This window comes from Antechinus flavipes, chromosome 1 (assembly GCF_016432865.1).
Source record: "Antechinus flavipes isolate AdamAnt ecotype Samford, QLD, Australia chromosome 1, AdamAnt_v2, whole genome shotgun sequence".
Classification (NCBI taxonomy): Eukaryota; Metazoa; Chordata; class Mammalia; order Dasyuromorphia; family Dasyuridae; genus Antechinus; species Antechinus flavipes.
The window spans coordinates 505,436,374-505,458,935 of NC_067398.1; the positions used below are offsets into that span (position 1 = coordinate 505,436,374).

At 33.9% G+C, this 22,562-nt stretch overlaps 1 protein-coding gene across 1 annotated transcript in view; it reads left to right on the forward strand.

Annotated features, from left to right (window-relative positions):
* The window catches only part of ARHGAP28 (Rho GTPase activating protein 28), a 187,921-nt gene that overhangs the window by 135,328 nt on the left and 30,031 nt on the right, over nt 1-22,562 (forward strand). Inside the window, exons 4-9 of the mRNA XM_051970425.1 lie at nt 3,443-3,530; nt 5,917-6,074; nt 8,858-9,023; nt 9,130-9,221; nt 13,823-13,900; nt 22,067-22,229. Of these exons, the coding sequence (XP_051826385.1) occupies nt 3,443-3,530; nt 5,917-6,074; nt 8,858-9,023; nt 9,130-9,221; nt 13,823-13,900; nt 22,067-22,229 (745 nt within the window). The remainder of the gene's footprint in view (nt 1-3,442; nt 3,531-5,916; nt 6,075-8,857; nt 9,024-9,129; nt 9,222-13,822; nt 13,901-22,066; nt 22,230-22,562) is intronic.

Genomic DNA, 22,562 nt, shown 5'->3' on the forward strand with positions numbered 1-22,562 from the left:
TTCAATTGATCAGATAGGGATAGGTGAGAGAGAAGGAAGACTGGAGAATGCTTGTAAGGTTTTGGCCTTATTAATTTTGAGAAGCTTGAAGAGAGACAGATTAGAAGGGGGAATATTATCAGTTGTACTTAGAAAGTAGGGTCTAATTTTCTTGTAAAATCTTTCTTTATATCTAAGTCATGAATCCATTTTGTGATCTTTCCTTGGTAGATGGCATAAAATATTAGTCTAAGTTCAGTTTCTTCCATACTCCCAGTTTTCCCAACAATTTTTATGGATATATGAATAATTTTTGCATAAAAAAGAGAGAGAGCAAAGTTAAGTTTAAAATCAATAATTCCAACTACATTAAATTAAAAAGGTTTTGTATAAATAAAATAAATGTAGCCAGCATCAGAAAGCAGAAAATTGGACAAAAAAATTTAGATAGTTAATCAGATAAAGGTCTCATCTAAAATATATAAAGAACTTTGTGAAATCTATAAAAATATTTCATTCCCCAATTGATAAATGGTCAAAGAAAATGAAAAGGCAGTTTTCCAAAGAGGAATTCAGAACATTTCATAGTCATCTAAAAAAGTGCTCTAAATCTTAATTTGTTAGAGAAATGCAAATTAAAACAAGCTTGATATATCATTTTATATCTATCAGACTGGCTAAAATGATTAAAGGGGAAAATGACAAATGTTAGGAGAGATGTGGAAAAACTGGAGTACTAATTCATCATTGGTAGAATTATGAATTTATCCAATTGTTTTGGAGACCAATCTGGAATCATTCCCAAAGAGTTATTAAATTATGCCCTTTGACCTAGTAAAACCATTACATGATCTATTTCCAAAGATAATTGGGGAAAAAGGAAAAGAGCTTATATGTTTTAAAATATTTGTAGCAGCTCTTTGTGGTGAAAAAGAATTGGAAATTCAGGGATGTCCACCAATTATAGAGTGGCTGAACCAGTTGTGTTATATATTATTATTGTGCAATAAAAAATGATGAGCTCAATTTTAGAAAAACACGGGAAGACATAAAATAATGAAGAATGAAATAAGCCAGAACCAAGAGAATATTGTATATAGTACCAGAAATATTGTTTTTAAGAATGACTTCGAGTGAATGTTATTTTGACTAGTATAAATGTCCAAAATAACTATAAATAGCATATGAAGAAATGTGCTATCTTCATCTAGAGAAAGAACTGATAAATAGAAGTATGTGTTGGATAATTTTATAAACACACACACCTAGTTGTGTCTAATGATAAACATCTTTAGAGCAGGGCAAGAGGGGAGAATAAAAAGAAAAAAAATTTACATGATAATTTTGTTATATTAGAAAGGAATAGCAAGTTTACATAATAGATTTACTGTTTCATATGTAACTATCTTTTTTATTGTGCTATTATGGGAAATGCTTGTTTTATTCCAAAAATTAAAGATTAAATAAAATAAAAAACTATAAAGTAGAGACTATTTTGAAAATATGTTCTGTGATCTTATTCCCTCTAATAACTGAATTTGTTTAAAAAGTTGAAGGTATATATTTGTACAAAAATATTTATAGTCAGATTATTTTGAAATGTGAAGAATAATTTATATCTGTGCTTACATAGAATATATTTGTTATGTATACACTGGTTATTGGTTCCATTACCATTTAATCATTAGAATGCTGTGTCAAGATTACAATCACACACTAACTTCCATATATTATTTCAGACTTATTCAGCTCCCTCTGAGATCTTAAAGACTAAATCAGTTCTGAAAATAAAAGTGCTTAGCTCCTTCATTAATCATTACTTTACTATAGTTTGCAGGGAGTTCAGTATTAAAACTGGAGTTTAATGTAATGTAACTTTGTGTTATTTTCAGTAGAATAACTAGGCCCCCACTTTGGTGAGAGTTTGTAAAGCAAGACAAAGTATACGGTGGTCTAGGATAAAGATAATAAAAGTAGCTGGACCTGGAATAGAGTAGACCTGCATTGGAATCCTATCTTAGACATTTATAACTGAGTGGCCCTTTATGAATCTCAATTTCTAAATCTGCTTAATGACCACTGATGTCCTTTCCACCTTTCAATTTGTTACACAGTTTGGTATGAAAATGAGAAAAGGTGGAATCATCACTTAATACATTTTTAATTGATTTCTTTATTTCAAAGAACCAAATGTATAAAAGTGTATTTAACATTCATTGATAGCTGAAAATGAGAATGATTTTGATCAACACCTGGTCCTCTTCTGGGAGCCACATGTGAACTAAACCATTAGCCAGTAATAAGGGAATTATTCATTAGAATTAACGATGTGCTGCAAAGAGTGCTCATTTATTGCATAAATAAAGCAGGACTGAAATGATGGATAGACCTTTAGTCTGTTCATATGTATAGAATTGTAATTATGGTTTGGCAAAGAGAAGGCAGAGAAAAGAATTAGGATCTAAGAAGTTGACTTAGATCACCTCTTAGATTATTGGAAGAAAGCCTAATAAATTGTGACACATGCATGAGATAAGAGTGTTATTTCACTATGAGAAATGATGAAGGAGATGATTTCAGGGAACCTGGGTAGTATAAAGTGATGCAAAGTGGAGAGCAGAGCCAGGAAAACAGGTTGTACAAGGACAGCGACATTGCAAAGACAAACAGCTTTAAAACATTTAAGAACACCAATCAATGAAGTTATGAGCTGTGACTCCAGAGGGCTTCTGAGGAAGAATATTACTTCCTGACAGAGAGATGAGGGAAATAAGGATAGAAAAAGACTTACATTTTTGGCATGTCCACTGGGTGGATTTATTTTTCTTGATTTAGCTTATTTATTACAAATCCTTTTTTTCTTGCTTTTTGTCATTTTTAATTGATGGATATAAGCAAAGAGGTAGTAGATTAAGCAATAAAAGTGTCTTCCTTAAAGAGGGCCATTATAACATTTCTTAAATGAGGAGAAGGAAATTCAGGAGGAGGTACTGATTAGCTACACAGTTTTTAAAGTAACATGGATGTGTGTGTGTGTGTGTGTGTGTGTGTGTGTGAGCAATTGTATAGGAATATATATATAAACCATATGTGTATTTTAAAAGCACTCATCATCTAGATAATATTAATTAACATTTATATGAATTCTAAAATTTGCAAAGTGCTTTCCAATTATTTTCTTATTTGGTCCTCATAATAATCCTGAAATATAGGTGCTATGATTATCCCCCTTTTACAAAAGAAAACTGAGAAAGCAGTAAGCATCTGAGATGGGATTTGAACTCAGGTCTTTTTGATTTCAAGTATACCATGCTGTATCCATTGTACCATGTTGAAAAGCACAGTTTCATATAGAATCTTCCTGTTCTGCTGTGTGTACTGTAATGTCTCTCTTCGTGTTTAAGTTTAGAATTTCAAGAAAAAATGAAATAAAATGTATGTGTTTCCCCCCATCTTTTTATAGCCTTCATTTGAACCTGTTCCAGTATCTCTTGTTCCTGCAAATGGTGTACAGGTGCCAGGAAAGAAGCCAGTTTGGAAAGCAGTTAATTGTAAGTAAGCTACAATATAATCAGACTTCACTTTACTTCTCTCTTCATCTTTTTTTTGTGAGGGAAGAGATCATACTACATGTATATAAAAACTATAATGATTGCAACAGTTCCTAGAATAATCCACACGTGAATATGTATTAAAAATATATTCTTTTTGTTTACCATTTATTATATACTTGAGGAAAAGAAATTAGGACCAATAAGGTTTTATCTCTTATCAAGCACATGACAGATTTCTTTGATTTAGGAATTGTTTTTTCTGAATCTGCTTAAAAGTCAAAAGTAATCTGGAAAATAGGCATGAAATATGGATTACTGAGTCAATTATATGTCAGGTAATAGTTGATACAAGGATAGATTTTTGTGGTAAGTTTCCTCTGCAATTATTAAGGAGATGGTTCTCATAAGGAATACAATCTTTCTGACCCCTAAGTACCACTAAGCAAATTACTCTCTATATATGTGCTATATAGGGGCTACCATTTTATTCCTAAATCCTAGAAAATGTTGGGAAAGGAATCTTCCAGAAGTTATTATATTTTGTCCCTTTGTTTCCACACTGTTAGCAAATTTAGATCATGCTGCAAAAAGGGATGTGACTGTATCCATAGATGGGGCACCCATTTTATTTGTGTTCTCTTCCAGTGCTGCTTGATCCTTAGAAAGTTCATAGAATTTCAAAGTTGGAAAAGGCCTTAGAAGCCGTTCAGTCTAATCCACACCTTCACAAGAATCCACTCTATCATGTAATTGCCAAGTAGTTATTATGTCACCATCAGTAAGAGGGAATCCCACTTTGGAATAGCAGCAGTAGTTAGGAATTTCTTCTTACATCCAACTTCAAACTAAATCTGCCTCTCTTCACTTTCCACTCATTCATTGCTACTAGTTCTGCCTTCAGAATCAAACAGAAGAAAATAAACCATTTAATTTAATACATATATAACACTTTACAAATCTTAAAGTGCCCTTTAAATGCTAGCTATCATTATCACTACTTCTAATAATAATTTCATTTAAAAAATCAAAACACTATACAACAAATTCAATTCACTCATTCCCTATTTATTTAAATGAATTAATTTTAATGCATAGTCACCATTTTCACTTAGTCCCTCTTAAGTTTTCATAAGGATTCTTTGATCTTTCATGCTCATTCACAATTCCTTTTATTATGCAAGGTTGTGTATCATAGATATGTGTAGTACTCTGTAGGAATATAAGCATTATTATTGATCCTTCCTCCTCTGCCTAAGAGAAAGACCATTGCTAATGCTTTGCCACAGGTTCTGTGCTTCTTGTTCAAGCAGAATATTTCTAATAGATGGCTAGATCCAGGAATTCACTGACCTCTGCTTTAAACATCAAGGTAGGACCAGGGAACGGATAGCCACCTTGTCACAGAAGGTATTTTTACTTCCTTACTGAGAGGCTAATAATATAATAAATGTTACCTTTGCTATTCTTTGTTGCCCTTTGATGCCAAAAAGAACACCTATGATTTTTACCAATGTTCCCTTCTCTGATCACTACTCAATTTTCCTTCATAACCAACTATGTCATATCCATCCTTATCCCACTCTTCCTTATGCTAATTTTGCATCCTCTGGACTCTCCATTCTTTTATTAACAAACTTCCCTTTCTTTTAGATCTCTTGCCTACATCTACAAATTACTTGTATGTATTTCATATTTACTTCTATGTATGCATATTGTTTTTCCCCAGTAGAAAACAGGCTATTTGAGGGGAGGACTGTATTTATCCCTGGCTCCTAGAATACTTCCTGCCACTTGATAGATTTAAATATATAAACCTAGAATTGAAGTGAAGTTACTTCTTCCCTAAGCTCTCCCTGACCTACTGTCTTTCTGAAATATAGTTCTTAGAACTTAATTCTGTACTGCAGATATGATCTACCAGAGATGTTTTCAGCTTCATCTTTCTGTATCCTATGACTTTCTCCATACATGCAACCTCAGATTCTGATGTCTGAGAGATACTGAGTCTAGCTAGATATGCCAAATTTTAACACTTATTTCGGTGGCAAATTGGAATATATATCCAAGCACACATAGGAAGAGGTAAAAACAAAAAGGAGAGGAACAGGTGGAATCGAAATGGGCACTTTGTCTAAGCAACAGTAACTTCATGTTCCAGGTTGGGCAATACTAAATTATTGCTCAACTGAAATCCTTTGGTTTGAGTCTGATGGCCTTGCATTCATGGGAGCTGTGACCACGTCTCTGGCTGGGTGGGTAGGTGGAATGCTTTTATACAGTGTTGAGGATACAGGAAATGTTATTGTTTTACAAATGGCTTCATGATGTGTCACATGTGCTTTGACTCATGATATGTCCGCATGTCCTTTGTTCACATTTTCAGCCAACAGTTGTCTTGACTGTGGATTAGATAAAGACACTCCATCAGTAGCAGAAGAATTATCCTTTGAGATATCTTTCTCAGAGTCCATCACAGAGATTCCCAAAGAAAAAGAAGGTCTTAAATCACAAAGGTTTAAAAAAGAAGATTCTTCTTTAACTGTAAGTAGCCCCTCTCATGTTTGTGCTATTATCCATTCTCTGTATATCCCTCTTTGCTCATTTTCCTCATCTGTAAAATGGCTTTTGTGAGTCTCTTCTTTCTGTGATCCTAATTTCCTGCTGGATTCCCTATAGGGCAAAAAGCAGGATATTTGGTGTATGAGTGTGTGTGTGTGTGTGTGTGTGTGTGTGTGTGTGTGTATGTGTAAGAATTTTTTATTCTGAAAAGGGCTGCCTTGTTTAGCTTTTCCATCTTCTCGCCTTTTCCTGTAATATATGAGCCATAGTCTTTTTTTGTAATGTAAACAGGAATAATGCTCTGATTAGGGCAGTAAACAGTTCAATGCTCATAGAAAAACAAGCTTGGCCTCCCGTGGGTCTAGTTAAAACAAGAGGAAATAGAAATGATATATTACTGTAATACTATTATTCCTATTCAGTTTTCATCTACCCAGTAACTCCAGGTACAAGGACCAGGAAGTAAACTAAATATAGATATTTGAGCAACCAGAAGAGATTTGCCCAAAATCTATGTCCTAAGGCTTACAGACATCATCTATGAAAGAGCCTTTCAAAATCCTACCTCAGAACTTAATTATTTTACATATAGTATTTTTTCTTTTCAATATTTCCCCCAATTATGTATATATAAAAAAAAAAACACACACAATTTTTATCATTCATTTTTTTTTTAAATGTGGAGTTCCAAATTCTTTTCCTCCCTCTCCCTGAGATGGCCAACTATTGATATAGTTTATATCCTATATGCAGTTCTAACAAACTAGTTTGATTCTGAATAAAATACGTGACATCATTTACTCTTTTTAGGATGAATGACTCGGACTCTGCTTTGGGACATTGAAATTTAGAGGGGAGAAATTTTAAATAATCACTTTAAATCACTGCGCAACTTGAAAATTTTTATTTTAATAAAACTTTCATTTTAGCAACAACAACAACAAAAAGTAGTTATTAAGAATAACTAATTAAATTAGGAAGAGACTATTCAGGACAGTTCTTCTCCCTAGTAACCACCAAGTACTAGTCCCATCCTGGGAATCATTTTCCCTCAGAAGTAGAGTCACAATATTAATTTCACTCTCTCTTCCTCCCAAGGGTCCCATGTCTTAATGTTTCTCCTGTTCTCTCCCATGATCCTCCTGTCCTGTTATTCATGATCTCATTGAAACGAGCATATTCCTCCAGCTACATATCACAATTTTTTCATATCTCATTCTTTACAATTCATGTTCTATTTTTCAATAGTTTTCAATAAAAGGATAGTGAACACATAGAAAATTTATATAAAAACATTTTGGAAAACCTCTGTTGGTTCTGTTCATATTTTATGATTATCAGTGTCCATCTATTATCCCCTCATTCTTTCCCCATGACTAGCCCAACTCCATTTTCAGTTTACATGTGTTACCATTACTTATATGCAGTTCATCACTGTTGATATACTATAGCTTACTTGTTCCTATGAAGGCAGCTAGATGGTACAGAAAACAGAACATAAGATTTAGAACCAGGGAAGACCTGAGTTCAAATCCTGCCACAGAGCAAATTACTTAATGTATGGCTGCCTCGGTCTCCTTATCTGTAAAATAATATTAATGCTAGCACTTATTTCCTTAGGTGGTTGTGAGAATCAAATGAGATAATATTTGAGGAGCAGTTTGCAAACTTAAAGTGCCATATAAATGCTAATTATTTATTATTAGTATCACCTATTTGTTGTGGTGGTTGTTGAATCACTTTTCAGTTGTGTCCAACACTTCATGACCCCATTTGGGGTTTTCTTGGCAAAGATACTGGAGAGATTTGCCATTTCCTTCTCTACTTCATTTTACAGATGAGGAAACCGAGTCAAACATGATTAAGTGACTTACCCAGCTAGTAAGTGTCTAAGGCTGCATTTGAAGCCAAGAAGATGAATCTTCCTAACTCCAGGCCCAGAAGACTATCCATTACACCACCCATTTGTCCCTTTATTTCTTAGAGTACAATGTAAAATATTGCAATTAAATCCAGAAAACTTGGTGCTTCTAAATAAACATAAAGATTATCTCCCAAAGATCTGTAGAACACGCTTATTTTGTGGAATGAAATGCCATCCAGAATTATTGTGAGCAAAATCACCTTTGCTCTTTTAATACAGTTTCAGGAGACTGAGGGGCTGTTATTTACAGTATGGAAAGAACGTACTTTCTGTACCTCTTGTTACTGTGATTAGTTGTGCTAACATTTCTACTGGGTTTTCAAGGATGCCAGGAGGCAAGATTATTGCTGATATATATTTTTATCTATATTTTGATAGATGTAGAAACTGTCATTTAATGTGGCCTGGGTAGGGTAGGGAGTGTTCTATTCATCATGTTCTGATTAAAGTGAACAAGTTAGAAAAGTACTTTTTTAGGGGAGAGAAGGGTAATGTGCTAAGAGAAACAAGCGAAAAGCATCTATGGTGTTTGCTTTTGGGTCTCTGATTTCAGCTCATAAATGTGCTTAGATGCCTATACATCAGTTCAAGTGGATGTGTTACCTCCTCCGCACTATCATTCAATACACCTACCAGAATAGAAAACCACATGAAGGTAACAAGTCAGATTTAGCCTGACCTTTATCAGAATTGTAGGAGTTGAACTAGCTTCTGGTTTTTTGTTCCTAAAGAAGTATGTTCAGAGGTGCTGTGCAAAATCAGAGCAGCCTTTGCCAAAATCCCCACAATCTCTTCTTTCCTTGAAAGAAGGTTTCCATTTTTTTCCAACATGCATTTGCAGAAATTCATTGTTCGAAAAAGCAGATTTGGTTTAACTGAAGTAGGAGATCTGTCTGTTGAAGACATGAAGAAGATTCGTTATCTCTCTCTCATCGAATTGACAGCCTTTTATGATGCTCTGGGGATTGAACTGAAGAGGGACCGAACAGACAAAGTGAAAGGACGAGGTAATCTGAGCATTGGGACCCAATGATTCAAAAACAGTGGGGTACTGCAGTGAAGTATTGCTTAACTGGTTCCTTTCTTTCCTTCATTTTTTCTTTAACTTTGAAGAAAATGGACTTTTTGGTGTTCCACTTAATGTCCTGTTGGAAAACGATCAAAAGAAGTTCCCTGGAATTAAAGTTCCTCTTATCTTCCAAAAAGTGAGTAGAATGCAAATCCATAGCATCACTAGGACTGAGACTCTATGTTTGGTACTTATTAAGCTCATTGTTGAATTTTTACTTAAGTTTTTAGATATCATATGCTTGATACGCTTTAAACCTATCATTAAATATTATTGAGGTTTTTAGATTTTATATGTTTGCGTTTTATTAAACCCAGTATTAAGTTATTTCTTATATTTTTAGAAGACTGCCAAGTAGTACAACAAAACACTGGGTTTGTAATCAAGAAGACTTCAATTTAAATTCAGCTTCTAGAACTTACTAGATATATGACCCTGAACATGTCATAATCTCTGCCTCAGTTTCCTCATCTGTAAAATGGGGGTACAATAGCATCTACCTCCCTAGTTGTGAGGATCAAATAAGTTAATAATTATAAAGTGCTTTAGCACAGTGCCTGGATTCTAGAATATCAATATCAATTAATAGAATATCAATTGAATAATTATTATATTTTAGTAGTTATTAAAAACTATTATTAAATTATTACTAAGGGTTAATAATGCAAATACTTTTATTTATACTTAGGGCCAAAATTGATAAATATATTGATATTTCTTAATCTTATTGCACACTCTTCTTAAATTCCTACAAGAGAACCATTTACATGATCTAATTTTATTCAATAATTCAACAAATATTTGTTAAATGCTGGCATAGTAACCCAGGTGCTGGAGGTATGAACCTGGCCCAAGTCTCTGTCTTTGAATGGTTTGTAATTTAATGAGGGGAGGTATAAATAAACAAGTAATTGTGATACAAGAAGAATAAGATGTAGATAAGGGAAAAAAAGAGTCCCAAAGAATTGTAGGAAATTTCAGAGGGGAGAGATGGTGATGGAGTAAGGAGAGTACTAGAGGAATGGTATGACCAAAGGCATGAAGGCAAGAATTAGGGATGAGAATAAGTCTACTTTGTTTCTGACTGGAATATAGAACCAACTGCAAGAGAGTAAGATGTGCTAAAGTTGGATCTAGATTGTAGAGGCCTTGAATGCCAGAATTGTTGAGTATAAGAGTGACATGATCATTGCTTGTGTACTTGAATAATAGCATGGAGAATGAATTAGGGAACTCACAGAAATAGAAATAGGATGAACAGTTTAAAGACTATAGCTACCCATGATTTTGGTCTGGTTGGAAAGAGATAGAGCTTAAGAAAAATATAAGGTAACTTGTGTAAATTTTTCTCACCTGTCAAGGTAAGAATTGCATTATTGTTGTTGAGTTAGTTGTGCCATTTTGGGTTTCCCTGGCAAAAGATTCTGTCATTTCCTTCTCTAGTTCATTTTACAGATAAGTGACAGGGTCATACAATTGGGAACTGTCAGAGACTGGATTTGAACTCATGAAGATGATTCTTTCTGATTTCAACCCCAATGCTCTATCTACTCTGCCATCTAGCTGCCATAGAAGGAATCAAAGGTTCTTTCCAGCTTTAAGTCTACAATCCCATGAAATATGGTGATTCTTGTGGGAGTAGAGAAGAGAGTATCCCTGAAAGAAATATTATAGAACTGGGAACAATAGAACTTAGAAAATGAATGGATGTGTGGATGAATGGGTCATATGATATGACATCAACACAACAAGGCTGGGAGCCTGGACAAATTATGTTACAAACAAAAAGAGAAAAATCTGAGAGAAGGCTAGATTTGGGTGGAGAAGTTTGAGACGTTGGAAGGGAAATATCTAGCAGGTAATTGGAAATATGGGGTTGGAGCCTTGAAGCAAAGCTGTGAGTAAAGATGTAGATTTGGGAATCACCTGTAATTGAGAGTGTGAGAGTGGATGAAGTTGTTATAGTATAGGAAGAGAAGATAAGAGTTTTGAACTGAATCTTTTAAAACCTTCTTGTTTAAGTGATAGAATGTTGGAGATGAGCCAGCTACAGTCAAAGAAGAAATAATCAGAAAAGTAGGGGAATCCTGAAAGTGCAATGATGAAAGTATAGTGGAGTTAAAAGGAAAAGGGATGGGCCACAGTGTCATGACATAAAAAAGTCAAGGATGACAGACTTAAAAAAAAAAAAAAGCATCAGATTTGATGAGGAAAATATCACTAGTGATACTCCAGAGAATTATTTAATTCTCTGTAAGGTGGTGAGGATGGTAGTCAAGATTGAAATGGGTCAAGGAGGACAAAAGGAAAGAGTTTGATGGTGAAAAATTTGGAACCACATGAGAAGATAATTTGATAGCATTGGCAAAATCATGAGAAGGGATTCACTTAGAGGAAAAAGAGATATAGTAAAGATCTAGACATATTTGCTGGTTGAGGGTAGAAAACATAGATGGGGAGAGAGACAGAGAGAGAGGGGGGCAGAGAGAGAGAGAGAGATAGACAGAGACACAAACAGAAGGAGAGAGAGAGAAAGAGAGAATTAATTGAAAGGGTGAGATGAATGATATTAGTAGAAAGATTCATTTTAGTAAGGAAGGGGTTACCTCTTTCTCTTGGGTTCAGAGTAGAGAATGGGTGAGAATGTGAATAAGGGGAGAAGTAGAAGAGAGAAGTTGAGGAAACTCATTTAAAGGCAGAATGGTGTTATGGAAAGAGAATTGGAGGCAAAAGACAAGAGATTAAATTCTCCTTTTTCTTAACTACCTATGTGATTTTTACTAAATGACTTCACCTGTCTTTTCTCATCTGTCACATGAGATGGTTAGACTAAGTGATCTCAGAAGTTCCTTCCAGCTCCAAATTTATGTACCCAAGTCAAATAACCATATGCTGACTGTTCATTAAAACTCAGTGATGTCAGATTTTTCTCTAGCTTTTCTTTTGCATGAAAGGAAAAAGCATAATTTTATGAGTTGCTTACTTTATTTTCCCCCATAGTTTCTCCAAATGTAATATATTTGTTGTATAATTTGGAATAAAAGACAATATAATTTTTGTTACCAAAGGCATTTAGCTTGTTAATTATTTCCATATACAACTGCTTGTTAGATTAGCTTTTAAAAATAGTTTTACATTTTGAGAACTTACTTTTCAAATACTGATGAGTAAAAATAAATAATTAGTTATTTGGAGCTCTTTTTTCTTAGTGTAGATGTGACCTTCCTAAAGAAATATTTTTAGGGAAGTATTTTGCAAAACATTTTTATGTTATACAAATTGTAATTGTAGGCATCCTTATTACTTTTTAAACACACAAAAAAATTTGTTTTTTTTTTAATAACCTAGGAGATTTACATTTGATTTGCATTTTCGTTGATTTGCATAACTGTGAATCTTTAGTGACATCCAGTGGCATAGTTAAAATGTCAAGGCAAAAATATATTTATAAATTCTAACATTTCTAAATTAAAATTAGTACCTTTAAAATGCTGAATGAACTATTGTCATATACTAGTTAAGCTCTAAAAATCTTTGCAATTTTTTTCTCTATCTTCCCTTATTTGCATACAGATTCCCCAAATTGTCCCCCTTCACAGCTGAATATCCAGCAACAACCTGAGCTTTTCCTCCTGAACCACTTTCATCATACCAAATACTGAATACTTCTATTCATACACTATATAAAAGACAGAGTTCAAAGAAACTTTATATAATTCAAGTCTAAGAAACCACAGTATAATACTTTTAGTTGATAACACATTCTTCCAGCTTTCAGTACTTTTTTTTGTTGCCAGATCTAGAGATGATTGTATCTTTTATCTTCCTTCCTGCTGTGGACCTGTCTCCAGAAGGAGAGAGAGACTAGTGATAGAATTTATGCCATGACGGATGTAGTGTAGGACCCCTGAGCCTTCTTGTTAGTTTATACTCTGGTTTGTAAAAACTGAATTATATAATTTTAAAACACATTATCATGCAAGAATTATAATGGATCAGTGAACACTATGAAGTTTGATATGCCAAAGAAAAATAACAGCAAATACAACCCCCCCACAGATATTTAAATATCTGATAAAGTTTTATATATTAACTTATTTGCTGGGCAGCTGGATGGTGTACTAGATAGAACACCAGCCTTAAATGAGGTGGATCTGAATTCAAATTTGGCTTCAGAACTGTGACCATGTGCAAATCACCTACTCTTGTTTGCCTCAATTCCCCCATTTGTAAAATGAATTATAGAAGGAAATGGCAAACTGTTCCAGTACCTCTGCCGAGAAAACTCCAAATGAAATCACAGTTAGACACAATTGAAATAACTTTAAAAAAATAATAAATTAATAAATAGGCATGAGGAAGGAAATAAGTAAAGCATGAATAACCATTGACAATGTTCTAAACATTGTGTTAAGCACCTTACAAATTATTATCTCATTTGATCCTTTGAAAAACCTTATAGTGATAATGATAGTAGGTGCTATAATTATTCCCATTTTTAGTTGAGAAAATTGAGAAAGACAGAGATTAACATGTTCACATAATTAGTGTTGATGAGGATGGATTTGAACTCAGGTCTAGTGCCCTACTAATTATATCACTTAGGGGCTTCAGAAATGTTTTGATGATTTTATTTGTATAAATTTTTAAAAAATTTAAGCGACTGTTATTTAGGCTTTTTTTCCCCCAAAATCAGATGAAGGATATGTTTTTAAATGTACCTTTATATTTTAAAAGCTTTTGCAGAAACTTGAAGAAACAGGCTTGGAAACAGAAGGAATTCTTCGAGTTCCAGGATCTGCATCCAGAGTCAAGGTACCTAGCATTTCCTCTAACCTTGTTTCAGATTTAAGTTTATTTCTTACTTGGATCATTTCTAGAGTTACCTGTTTTGTTTGAATTTGATGGATAAATTCAATGACATGGACAAAAAAACAATACATAAGACCTAGTATGACATTTAATCCCTATAGTTTATAAATTTATAATTGTATTATCTGAATTATCTTATCTTATTCATCAAATCCACATCCAGTTCAGCTATTGTTCAGTCGTTTCAATTGTGTCTCACTCTTCATGACTCTATGTAGGGTTTTCTTGGCAATGATAGTGGAGTGATTTGCCATTTCCTTCTCTGGTTCGTTTTATAGGTGAGGGAATTGAGGAAAACAGGGCTAAATGACCTGTCCAGCATCACACATCTGGTATGTGTCTGAGGCCAGAGTAGAACTTGGAAAGATGAATTTTCCTGACTCCCATTATGGGCACGCTATCCACTGCACCACCTACCTGCCCTAATTCAACTATTAAGTTTTTAAAAAATGAAAATAGTATGCTTTAGTTTACATTCAGACTCCATAGTTCTTTTTCTGGATGTGAATATCATTTTCTATCATGAGTCCTTTATAATAGTCTTGGATCATTGTGATGCTGAGATGAGCTAAGTCTATCTTGATTGATTATTAGATAATGTTACTGTTACCATGTATGCTGTTTTCCTGGTTCTCATGCAAAAGTTTAAAAAAAAATTCTCAAAAGGAAAAATTTGGGTAGTTTAGAGCATAGTTACTACTTTATTTTTATTTGGTGCTGGTGAAACTCTAAAAAGGAAGATGTACCTATCAAAGAAAAGTGCTTCTCATTAAGTCCAGCTTTATGAAAATTGTCCTTTTAAAAATAGGATTCAAGATCCTTAAACAGGATGAATAATTGATTAATGGCTGATAGGTTACAAAAGACTAGTGGGAAGTGGGGAGTATATATCTGTTTGGTCCTAAATCTAGGTACAGAGAATTTATAGAAATGAAAGGATATCCTTTCATCCATTCTGCAAGAATTTCTATTTGTAGGGGAAATAATAGGGCACATAGGTAGTCGGGGAAAGGTGGGTTCAAATATAGCTTCAGATACCTACACTGTTGAATTAATAGAATAATAATAAATACCATATGGCACTTGAAGATTTACAAAGCACATCATGTAGATTATGTCATATGATCTTTACAATAATTTTGTGAGGTGGATGCTACTATTTTCCCCATTTTATGGATAAAGAAACTAAGCCTGGAATAGTTTAAAATAGGGTTCTTCATTTTTTGGGGTTATGGATTCCTTTTATAGACTTGTGAAGCCTATAGAAAAATCCTTCTCAATATTTTGTTGGGTTTTTTTTTTTTAACACAAAATGCCAAAGATCATCAAGGAAAATAATTATATTGAAATAGTTATCAAAGAGGTTTTTTGTTTTGTTTTATTTTGTTTTTAAAAATCATGGATTCAAGGTCCCAGGTTAAGAATCCCTGGGTTGAATGATTTGTTTTAGAATTTTACAGCTTGTAAGTATGAGAAGCGGGTTTTGAACTGAGGGTTATTTTTACTCCAAACTCAGCTTTCTCTTCTCTGTGTCATTTACCTCCCCCTAAAAAGTGACCAGCTACTCGTCTGTGGGACATAGAACAAGAGGAAATGGGTTTTAAACAGTGGTAGAGGGGATACAATTTATAAGAAAAGGGAATGAAAGAAATGCTCATGAAGAAAAGCCCTCATGAATGTCACCTTTGTGAGACATCCACTCTGAAGGTGTGCATATATGAAGAGTTAGCTGTTAGGTACAGACAGAAGGAAAATGAATTTGTGTCCTAAAGTCAAGTCTAGAAGTCCAAGTCTGTATAGTTTCTGTAAAGCATATGGATGAATCATGAATCTTGGCTACATATGTTCTTATATAAAAGTCTGAGGGAGAGCACTGGAAAAGGAGGAAGAAAGGGAAAAAAGGAATCAGTCCATAACAGGCACGTTCTAAATTTACAGATGAAAGATAATGCTTTTGAGTTCAATCTTGGTTTGTTTAAGTCTGTCTAATCAGGCAACCAATCAAAAGTCAAGGAAACAAGTTTCCTAAGCAGAACCAGATCCTATCTTTCCTAGCCTTCATATATTATTGTGACATTTGGATTTGCAGACATTCTAACTGGTTCAGGTTGTGTGTATGTGTTTAAAAAAAAAAAATCCAAACATGTGGATATGATTAAAAGTCTCTTTTCTTTTTATAACCAAGTGTATAAGACATAATACAAGACATCTTGTATATGTATGTTATGGTACACTATAAACATTTCATGGACAATCATAACTTACTCATAAGCTTTTGTCTGAAAATGCTTATAAAAATTACTTTTAAGTGGGGTTAATGATTCTTCATCACCAGATTCTTTGTGGCTACTTTTACACAAGTATATTCCTATTCACTGTGGTCAACATGAAAGTGACCATGTAAATACAACCTTTCTTTACTGATAGATTTAATAACTTTCAAAATCTTTATTTCATCTGTCTTGTTCAAAAGAGAATGTAATCCGGATATTCTAATCATTTGGGCTCCAAAAAAGCAAATGGGAAAGTGTTTTAGAGAACAATGTAAAGAAACAGAAAAAATGTTATTAGAAAAGAATTGTAACCTTATATCCTAAATATTGAACAACTGGATTGCTTTTCCTTAGCTAGATTTTTTATTAAATTATGGCTAACTGCTTTTTTTAGGAAGTATATTTCTAGTCATATTTAGAAAACATAAACAATATATTATAAAATAAAACACATAAGATTTTTAAGTTCTACCATTTTTCTTGATAGATTCAAATTCAGCTAGTGTAATGACACCAAAAACATGGTTTCTAAAATGTACCACTGTAAAATTCTTGCCCAGGTTTTTATATATTAAAAACTTCATTAAAAATGACTGGAAGGCTGGTTCAGAGAGGAAATCATTGGGTTCAGCCAGACAGGACGTGCAGATGCCAAGCCAATCCTGATTTGTGAGGCCTGCTCTAGTTGGAAGCAGTTAAAAGCTTTTTCTTTTTCAGTGACTTTCTTCTTAATAAAGGAAGGACACTTGAACCAAGCACTAGGGAAATTTATTTTATGGAAGAGGGTCGAATGTATGATCTGTGAGATTTTCTTCTTTCCAGGTTTCAGTGTTTTTCAGAATGGACTGTTTTCTAATCATTTTAGCTATTTGGTTTCCTTGTTATTGAATCTGAAGATGCAGGCTCTTATAACATTTATTAAAAACAAAAAATAATATCTTTCTCACAAATGGGAGCAACATTTCTTTTCAATAGTATTTTACTACTATACATATAAAGATATATGACATATAAGACCTATAAAGTAATACATATAAAGATAGTTTTTAACATTCATTTTTGTTAGACTTTTTGTTCTAAATTTTTCTCCCTTCCTCTCATCTCCCCCCTCCCTAAGACTGCAAGTATAGGTTAAACACATTTAATCCTTTTTTTAAAAAAATATATTTTATTTTATTTTATAATAACTTTATATTGACAGAATCCATGCCAGGGTGATTTTTATGTGCAATCCTTTTAAACATATATCCGTATTTGTCACATTTTGCAAGAAAAATCATACCAGAAAGGGAGAGAGGGGGAGCACAAGAAAGAAAAAGTAAATAAACAAAGATGAAAATACTATGCTTTGATTCAAATTCAGTGTCCATTTCCTGGATACTGATGGCATTTTCCATCCCAGATCTATAGGAATTATCTTGAACCCACCACATTGCTGAGAAGAGCCAAGTCCATCACAGTTGCTGATCACATAATCTTGTTGCAGCGTATGATGCTCTGGGAGCAACAATTTTTTCCCCTGGAGTGACTTAAGTTCAGGAATTTCTTGGTCTCCTCTTCTCATTAACCTTGAATAGATAACATGGTATCCTCAATTAATTGCCCTTTGCTTTTTTATTTTATTTTTTTTTTCCCTTTTTCTTCTATTTGGCAAAGTTTTTGCACCTGGTTCAGCTGCTTCCAAAGCTGGGCCAATATTTTGCTATGGTAGAAATAAAGGAGGGTTTTTTTTTTTTTTTTCTGTTATAAAAAAAAAAGAGCAGCTCCATGGGATCTCTGGTACTTCTGTTGTTTACATGCCATTAAAAAAAAAAAAAAAACCTCCTTTTCCCATTTTACAGAGTAAGAGACAAAGGCAAAGGTTTTGATTTATCTACAGCCACTAACTAATGATAGAATGGAATCTTGAATATAGACCTGATTCCAAATCAGGAGATATTGCTACTATATCACATCTCTCCTTTACTCCGTTGTGTCAGGACAGAGTTCCTATATAATGGATGGTAAAAGATGGAGCTCTTTTTTTTTTTTAAGTCCTTCTTCTGGCTATTTTTTTCAGTGGCTATAGAGTATTATAGAGTCAGGAAGACTGGGCTGAGTATCCATCTGAGAACACATTAGTGTCCCCTGCAACCAAGACTTTTAAGTTATAGGTAATTTTAAAAATTTATTTATTTTTAACATTCATTTTTTTAAATGGTTGAAAATTCTTTCCTTTCTTCCACTGAGAATGCAAGCAATATGATATCATTTACCACAAGATTAGCACAAGCACAAACGCAGAGAATCAATTCATTTTTTGTTATATCTCAGCTTCTTGAGTGCACAATCATCTGTAAACAAAAAAATCATGCACCAATACTCTTTCCACTTTAGTTTTGACTTGTAGTCTTTTTAAGTTGAAGAATTTACCATCAGTGTGTTAGCTGACCTTTCAGATGTCATGTTTATCCTTATTGAAGACATTTGACAAAGCAGCTAAGCATACAGCCTTGTTTTACTCCATTGGTGACTGAGAAAGTATGATCAATTATACATGTGAACTCATGCAAAATACTTCATATTAGTCATTTTGCAAAAAAAAAAAAAAATCCCTAAAACAATAGAAGCAAAAAACATAAAGTAAGTAAGAAAAAATACTTCATTCTATATTCAGAGTTGATCAGATAGATCTCTCTCTAAAGTTAGCATTTTTTATATTAATTCTCTTGGGTTATTATGGGTGATTTTCTTATCCTGCATTTGTAGAATGAATTTCTACTTGGGAAATCCCATAAACCTAAAAATTAAAAAAAAAAAATTATAAAAGACTTTGGTTCTCTTCTACTCTCCCATCCTCCCCACAAGGATATCTGCTTTATAAAATATATTGATTGTTGTTTGAAAATACAGTGATCTATATTATCTCTATTGGGTTGAAAGTTTCTCAGGGGCATAAATCAAATCTTCACAACTCTAGAGTCAGTAGTAAGTCATTTTTCTGCTGCATTTTTATTTCGTATTTCTGCTGATATAAATTAGGAAGTAGTGGCAAAAGATAGGGAGTTATAGAGCAAATTGATTACTCGTTGGCACAGTGTCTAGCACATAGTAGGTACTTAATAAATGTTTTTGATTGATTGATTAAAAGCAGATCAGACATAGCCTAAAATTAAATAAACTCCCATGTGAAATTGTCCATAAAATAATTGTGTTCAGCCTCTCTATTCTAGTCACTTTCTCATGGCAATCAGTAATTGCAGAGGGATTCTCCTTATATCTGTTTCAGGCAAAAGCCTTGTATTCTCTTAATCTTATAATAATTCAAGCAGTAAGACAGATGAGGTTGCCTTCAAGGGGAAAAAAAAGTATTGGAGAAGAGGTGACAAGTAAAAGTGGATGAATACAAACCAGCCAGGCTTATTAGACTTTTTAGAGGCCAAGTAATCTTTGAAAACCGTTTTCAAGATTTAAAAAGCCAGGAAAGGCTTTTCAAGTTATGAAAGCTCAGACACTCAATCTCCCTTCCCCCATCTCTGCCAAAAAAGCACACAGACAGAAAAAAAAAAAAAAATCACATGTGGAAGAAGCCTGTGTGTCTTGGCTGAAAAGGCTGCCAGCACCACTCCTGGAATATATCATTATTCTACGTGTGCATAAAGAAGTAAGATCATCTTTATTGGGCACGTTCCCATTCTCTATGTGAACCATCTGAGGGACATACTTTCTTGCTAAAGGCTAGGGAAGGAAGGGGGGAAAGGGAAAGGAAAGCTTTGTCAAAGCCCAGAGCGTTTGCTTTGTGGGAAGAAAAGGTATTTTGCCAAGACCACAGAAATGAAATTATGGTTAGAGTGAAAAAAAATATGTATTTATATAGAATTAGTCATGCTTTTAAGGCTTCCTCCCCCCAAGAAACTATTAAAACACCCATGAGAGACATTAATTTAAAAGTTATTATTCAAATACTGTCATTCTCAAATAAATACCAGTATACAAAGCTGCATTATAGATAGGCTTGTATTGCAGATAACTGGCTAATGAAGAGGCATCTGAGAGCTTAGATTAGGGATTGATAAAGTAGAGGAATACATGAGTCAAGAGTTGGAGCAGAGGATGCCAGGATCAGGGATAGCATGGTTCCTATAAAGCATGTCTTTATTTTATGCATAGTTATGATCTATTTGAGCTGGACAATTAAGTACAGGAGGAAATTCAGGATACAGTCAGGTATCCTGCAGAAAATACCAAACTGGGGTTGAGGTGGAGGATTGTGCTGTAAGGAATATAACTAGGGAGGAGAAAAGTGGGTAGAGAGACACTTCAGATTGGTTGGGAATGTTCAGAAGGATAAGACAGAAAATCTAAGCTTAGGAATTAATATTCTTTGCTGAATAAGATAGAGGAGAGAGAGGAGGCAAAGCCATAATCAAAAAGGGCTGAAGTCAGCAATCTAAGTCTAACATCTAAATAGTAGTATGTTAGTGTCAGAGTTAGATCTCAAGGACAGAAGGGAACCAGAACAGTTGGCAAAACACTCCTATATCTTTGCTAAAACATTCAAATTAAGGTCATGCCAGTTCCAATGGTCTTGGGATGAAGAGAGCCATCTGTACCCAGAGAGAGGACTGTAGGAACTGAATGTGGATCACAATATAGCATTTTCACTCTTTTTGTTGTTTACTTGCATTTTGTTTTCTTTCTCATTCATTTTCTCTTTTTGATTTGATTTTTTCTTGTGTAGTAAGATAATTGTGGAAATATGTGTAGAGAAATTATATATGTTTAACATATATTGGATCATTTGCCATCTGGAGGAGGGAGTGGAAGAAGGGAGGAAAAAAATTAGAACACAGGATTTTGTAAGGGTGAATGTTGAAAATTATCCATGTATATATTTTGAAAATAAAAAGCTTTAATTTAATTTAAAAAAAAAGAAAAATAAACAAAATAAGTTCATGGAAAGTTTGAAGAGACTGAACAACATGCGCCAGGCATTGTGCTTTTTTTTTTTTTTTAATTTAATTTTATTTAATAATAACTTTGTATTGACAGAATCCATGCCAGGATAATTTTTACACAACATTATCCCTTGCAATCACTTATGTTTCGTTTTTTCCCCTCCCTCCCTCCTCCCCCCCCCAAGATGGCAAGCAGTCCTATATATGTTAAATACGTTGCAGTATATCCTAGATACAATACATATTTGCAGAACCGAACAGTTCTCCCGCTGCACAGGGAGAATTGGATTCAGAAGGTAAAAATAACTCGGGAAGAAAATCAAAAGTCAAATAGTTCACATTCATTTCCCAGTATTCCTCTTTTGGGTGTAGCTGTTTCTGTCCATCATTTATCCAATGAAACTCAGTTAAGTCTCTGTCAGAGAAATCCACTTCCATCAGAATACATCCTCATACAATATCGTTGTCAAAGTGTATAATGATCTCCTGGTTCTGCTCATCTCACTTAGCATCAGTCCATGTAGGTCTCTCCAAGCCTCTCTGTATTCATCCTGCTGGTCATTCCTTACAGAGCAATAATATTCCATAACATTCATATACCACAATTTACCCACAGGCATTGTGCTTTTTAAACACTTTACAAATAAGATGTAATCCTTACAACAAATCTGGGAGATTGGTGATATTATCCACACTTTACAGTTGAGGAAACTGAGGCAGACAGAAGTCATTTTAGGACACAATTAAGTGTCTGAGGCCCTGAATTTGAATTCAGGTCTTCTTGACTTCAACTAGGCTCAGTACTCTGTCCACTATGCCACCAAAAAATGATCTTTATTAATGATATTGCACAGAGGAAGGGGCAGTATTGAACATTTGACTGTTTCCTTTTGTTGCAGAATCTCCGGCAAGAACTTGAAAGCAAATTTTATGAAGATACATTTGATTGGGACCAAGTCCGCAACAATGATGCAGCAGGACTGCTAAAGATGTTTATCAGAGAACTCCCCAGCCCTCTCTTTACTGTGGAATATCTGCCTGCCTTCATTGCCTTGGTGGAAAGTAAGTGAAAACCTCATCTTAGCATGAATAAAGCAAAAGAAAGATGACTGATTAGATATGACTGGTAAAAAAGAACATTTGTGGCAAAGCATTCCTTTCCCTCCTTCACTATTTTAAAAAAAATTTTTAGTTACTTGGGGGTATTTGATGTAATAATAACAGCAGCTAGCATTTATGTAGCACTTAAAGATTTGGAAAGTGCTTTCCAAAGTATTTAATCTAATTTGTTTCTCACATCAACCCTGTGATTTTTACAGATATGGAAACTGAGTCAGGTGGAGATTTTTTTTTTTTCTTTGAATGACTTGTTCAGAGTTACACAGCAATTGAGTA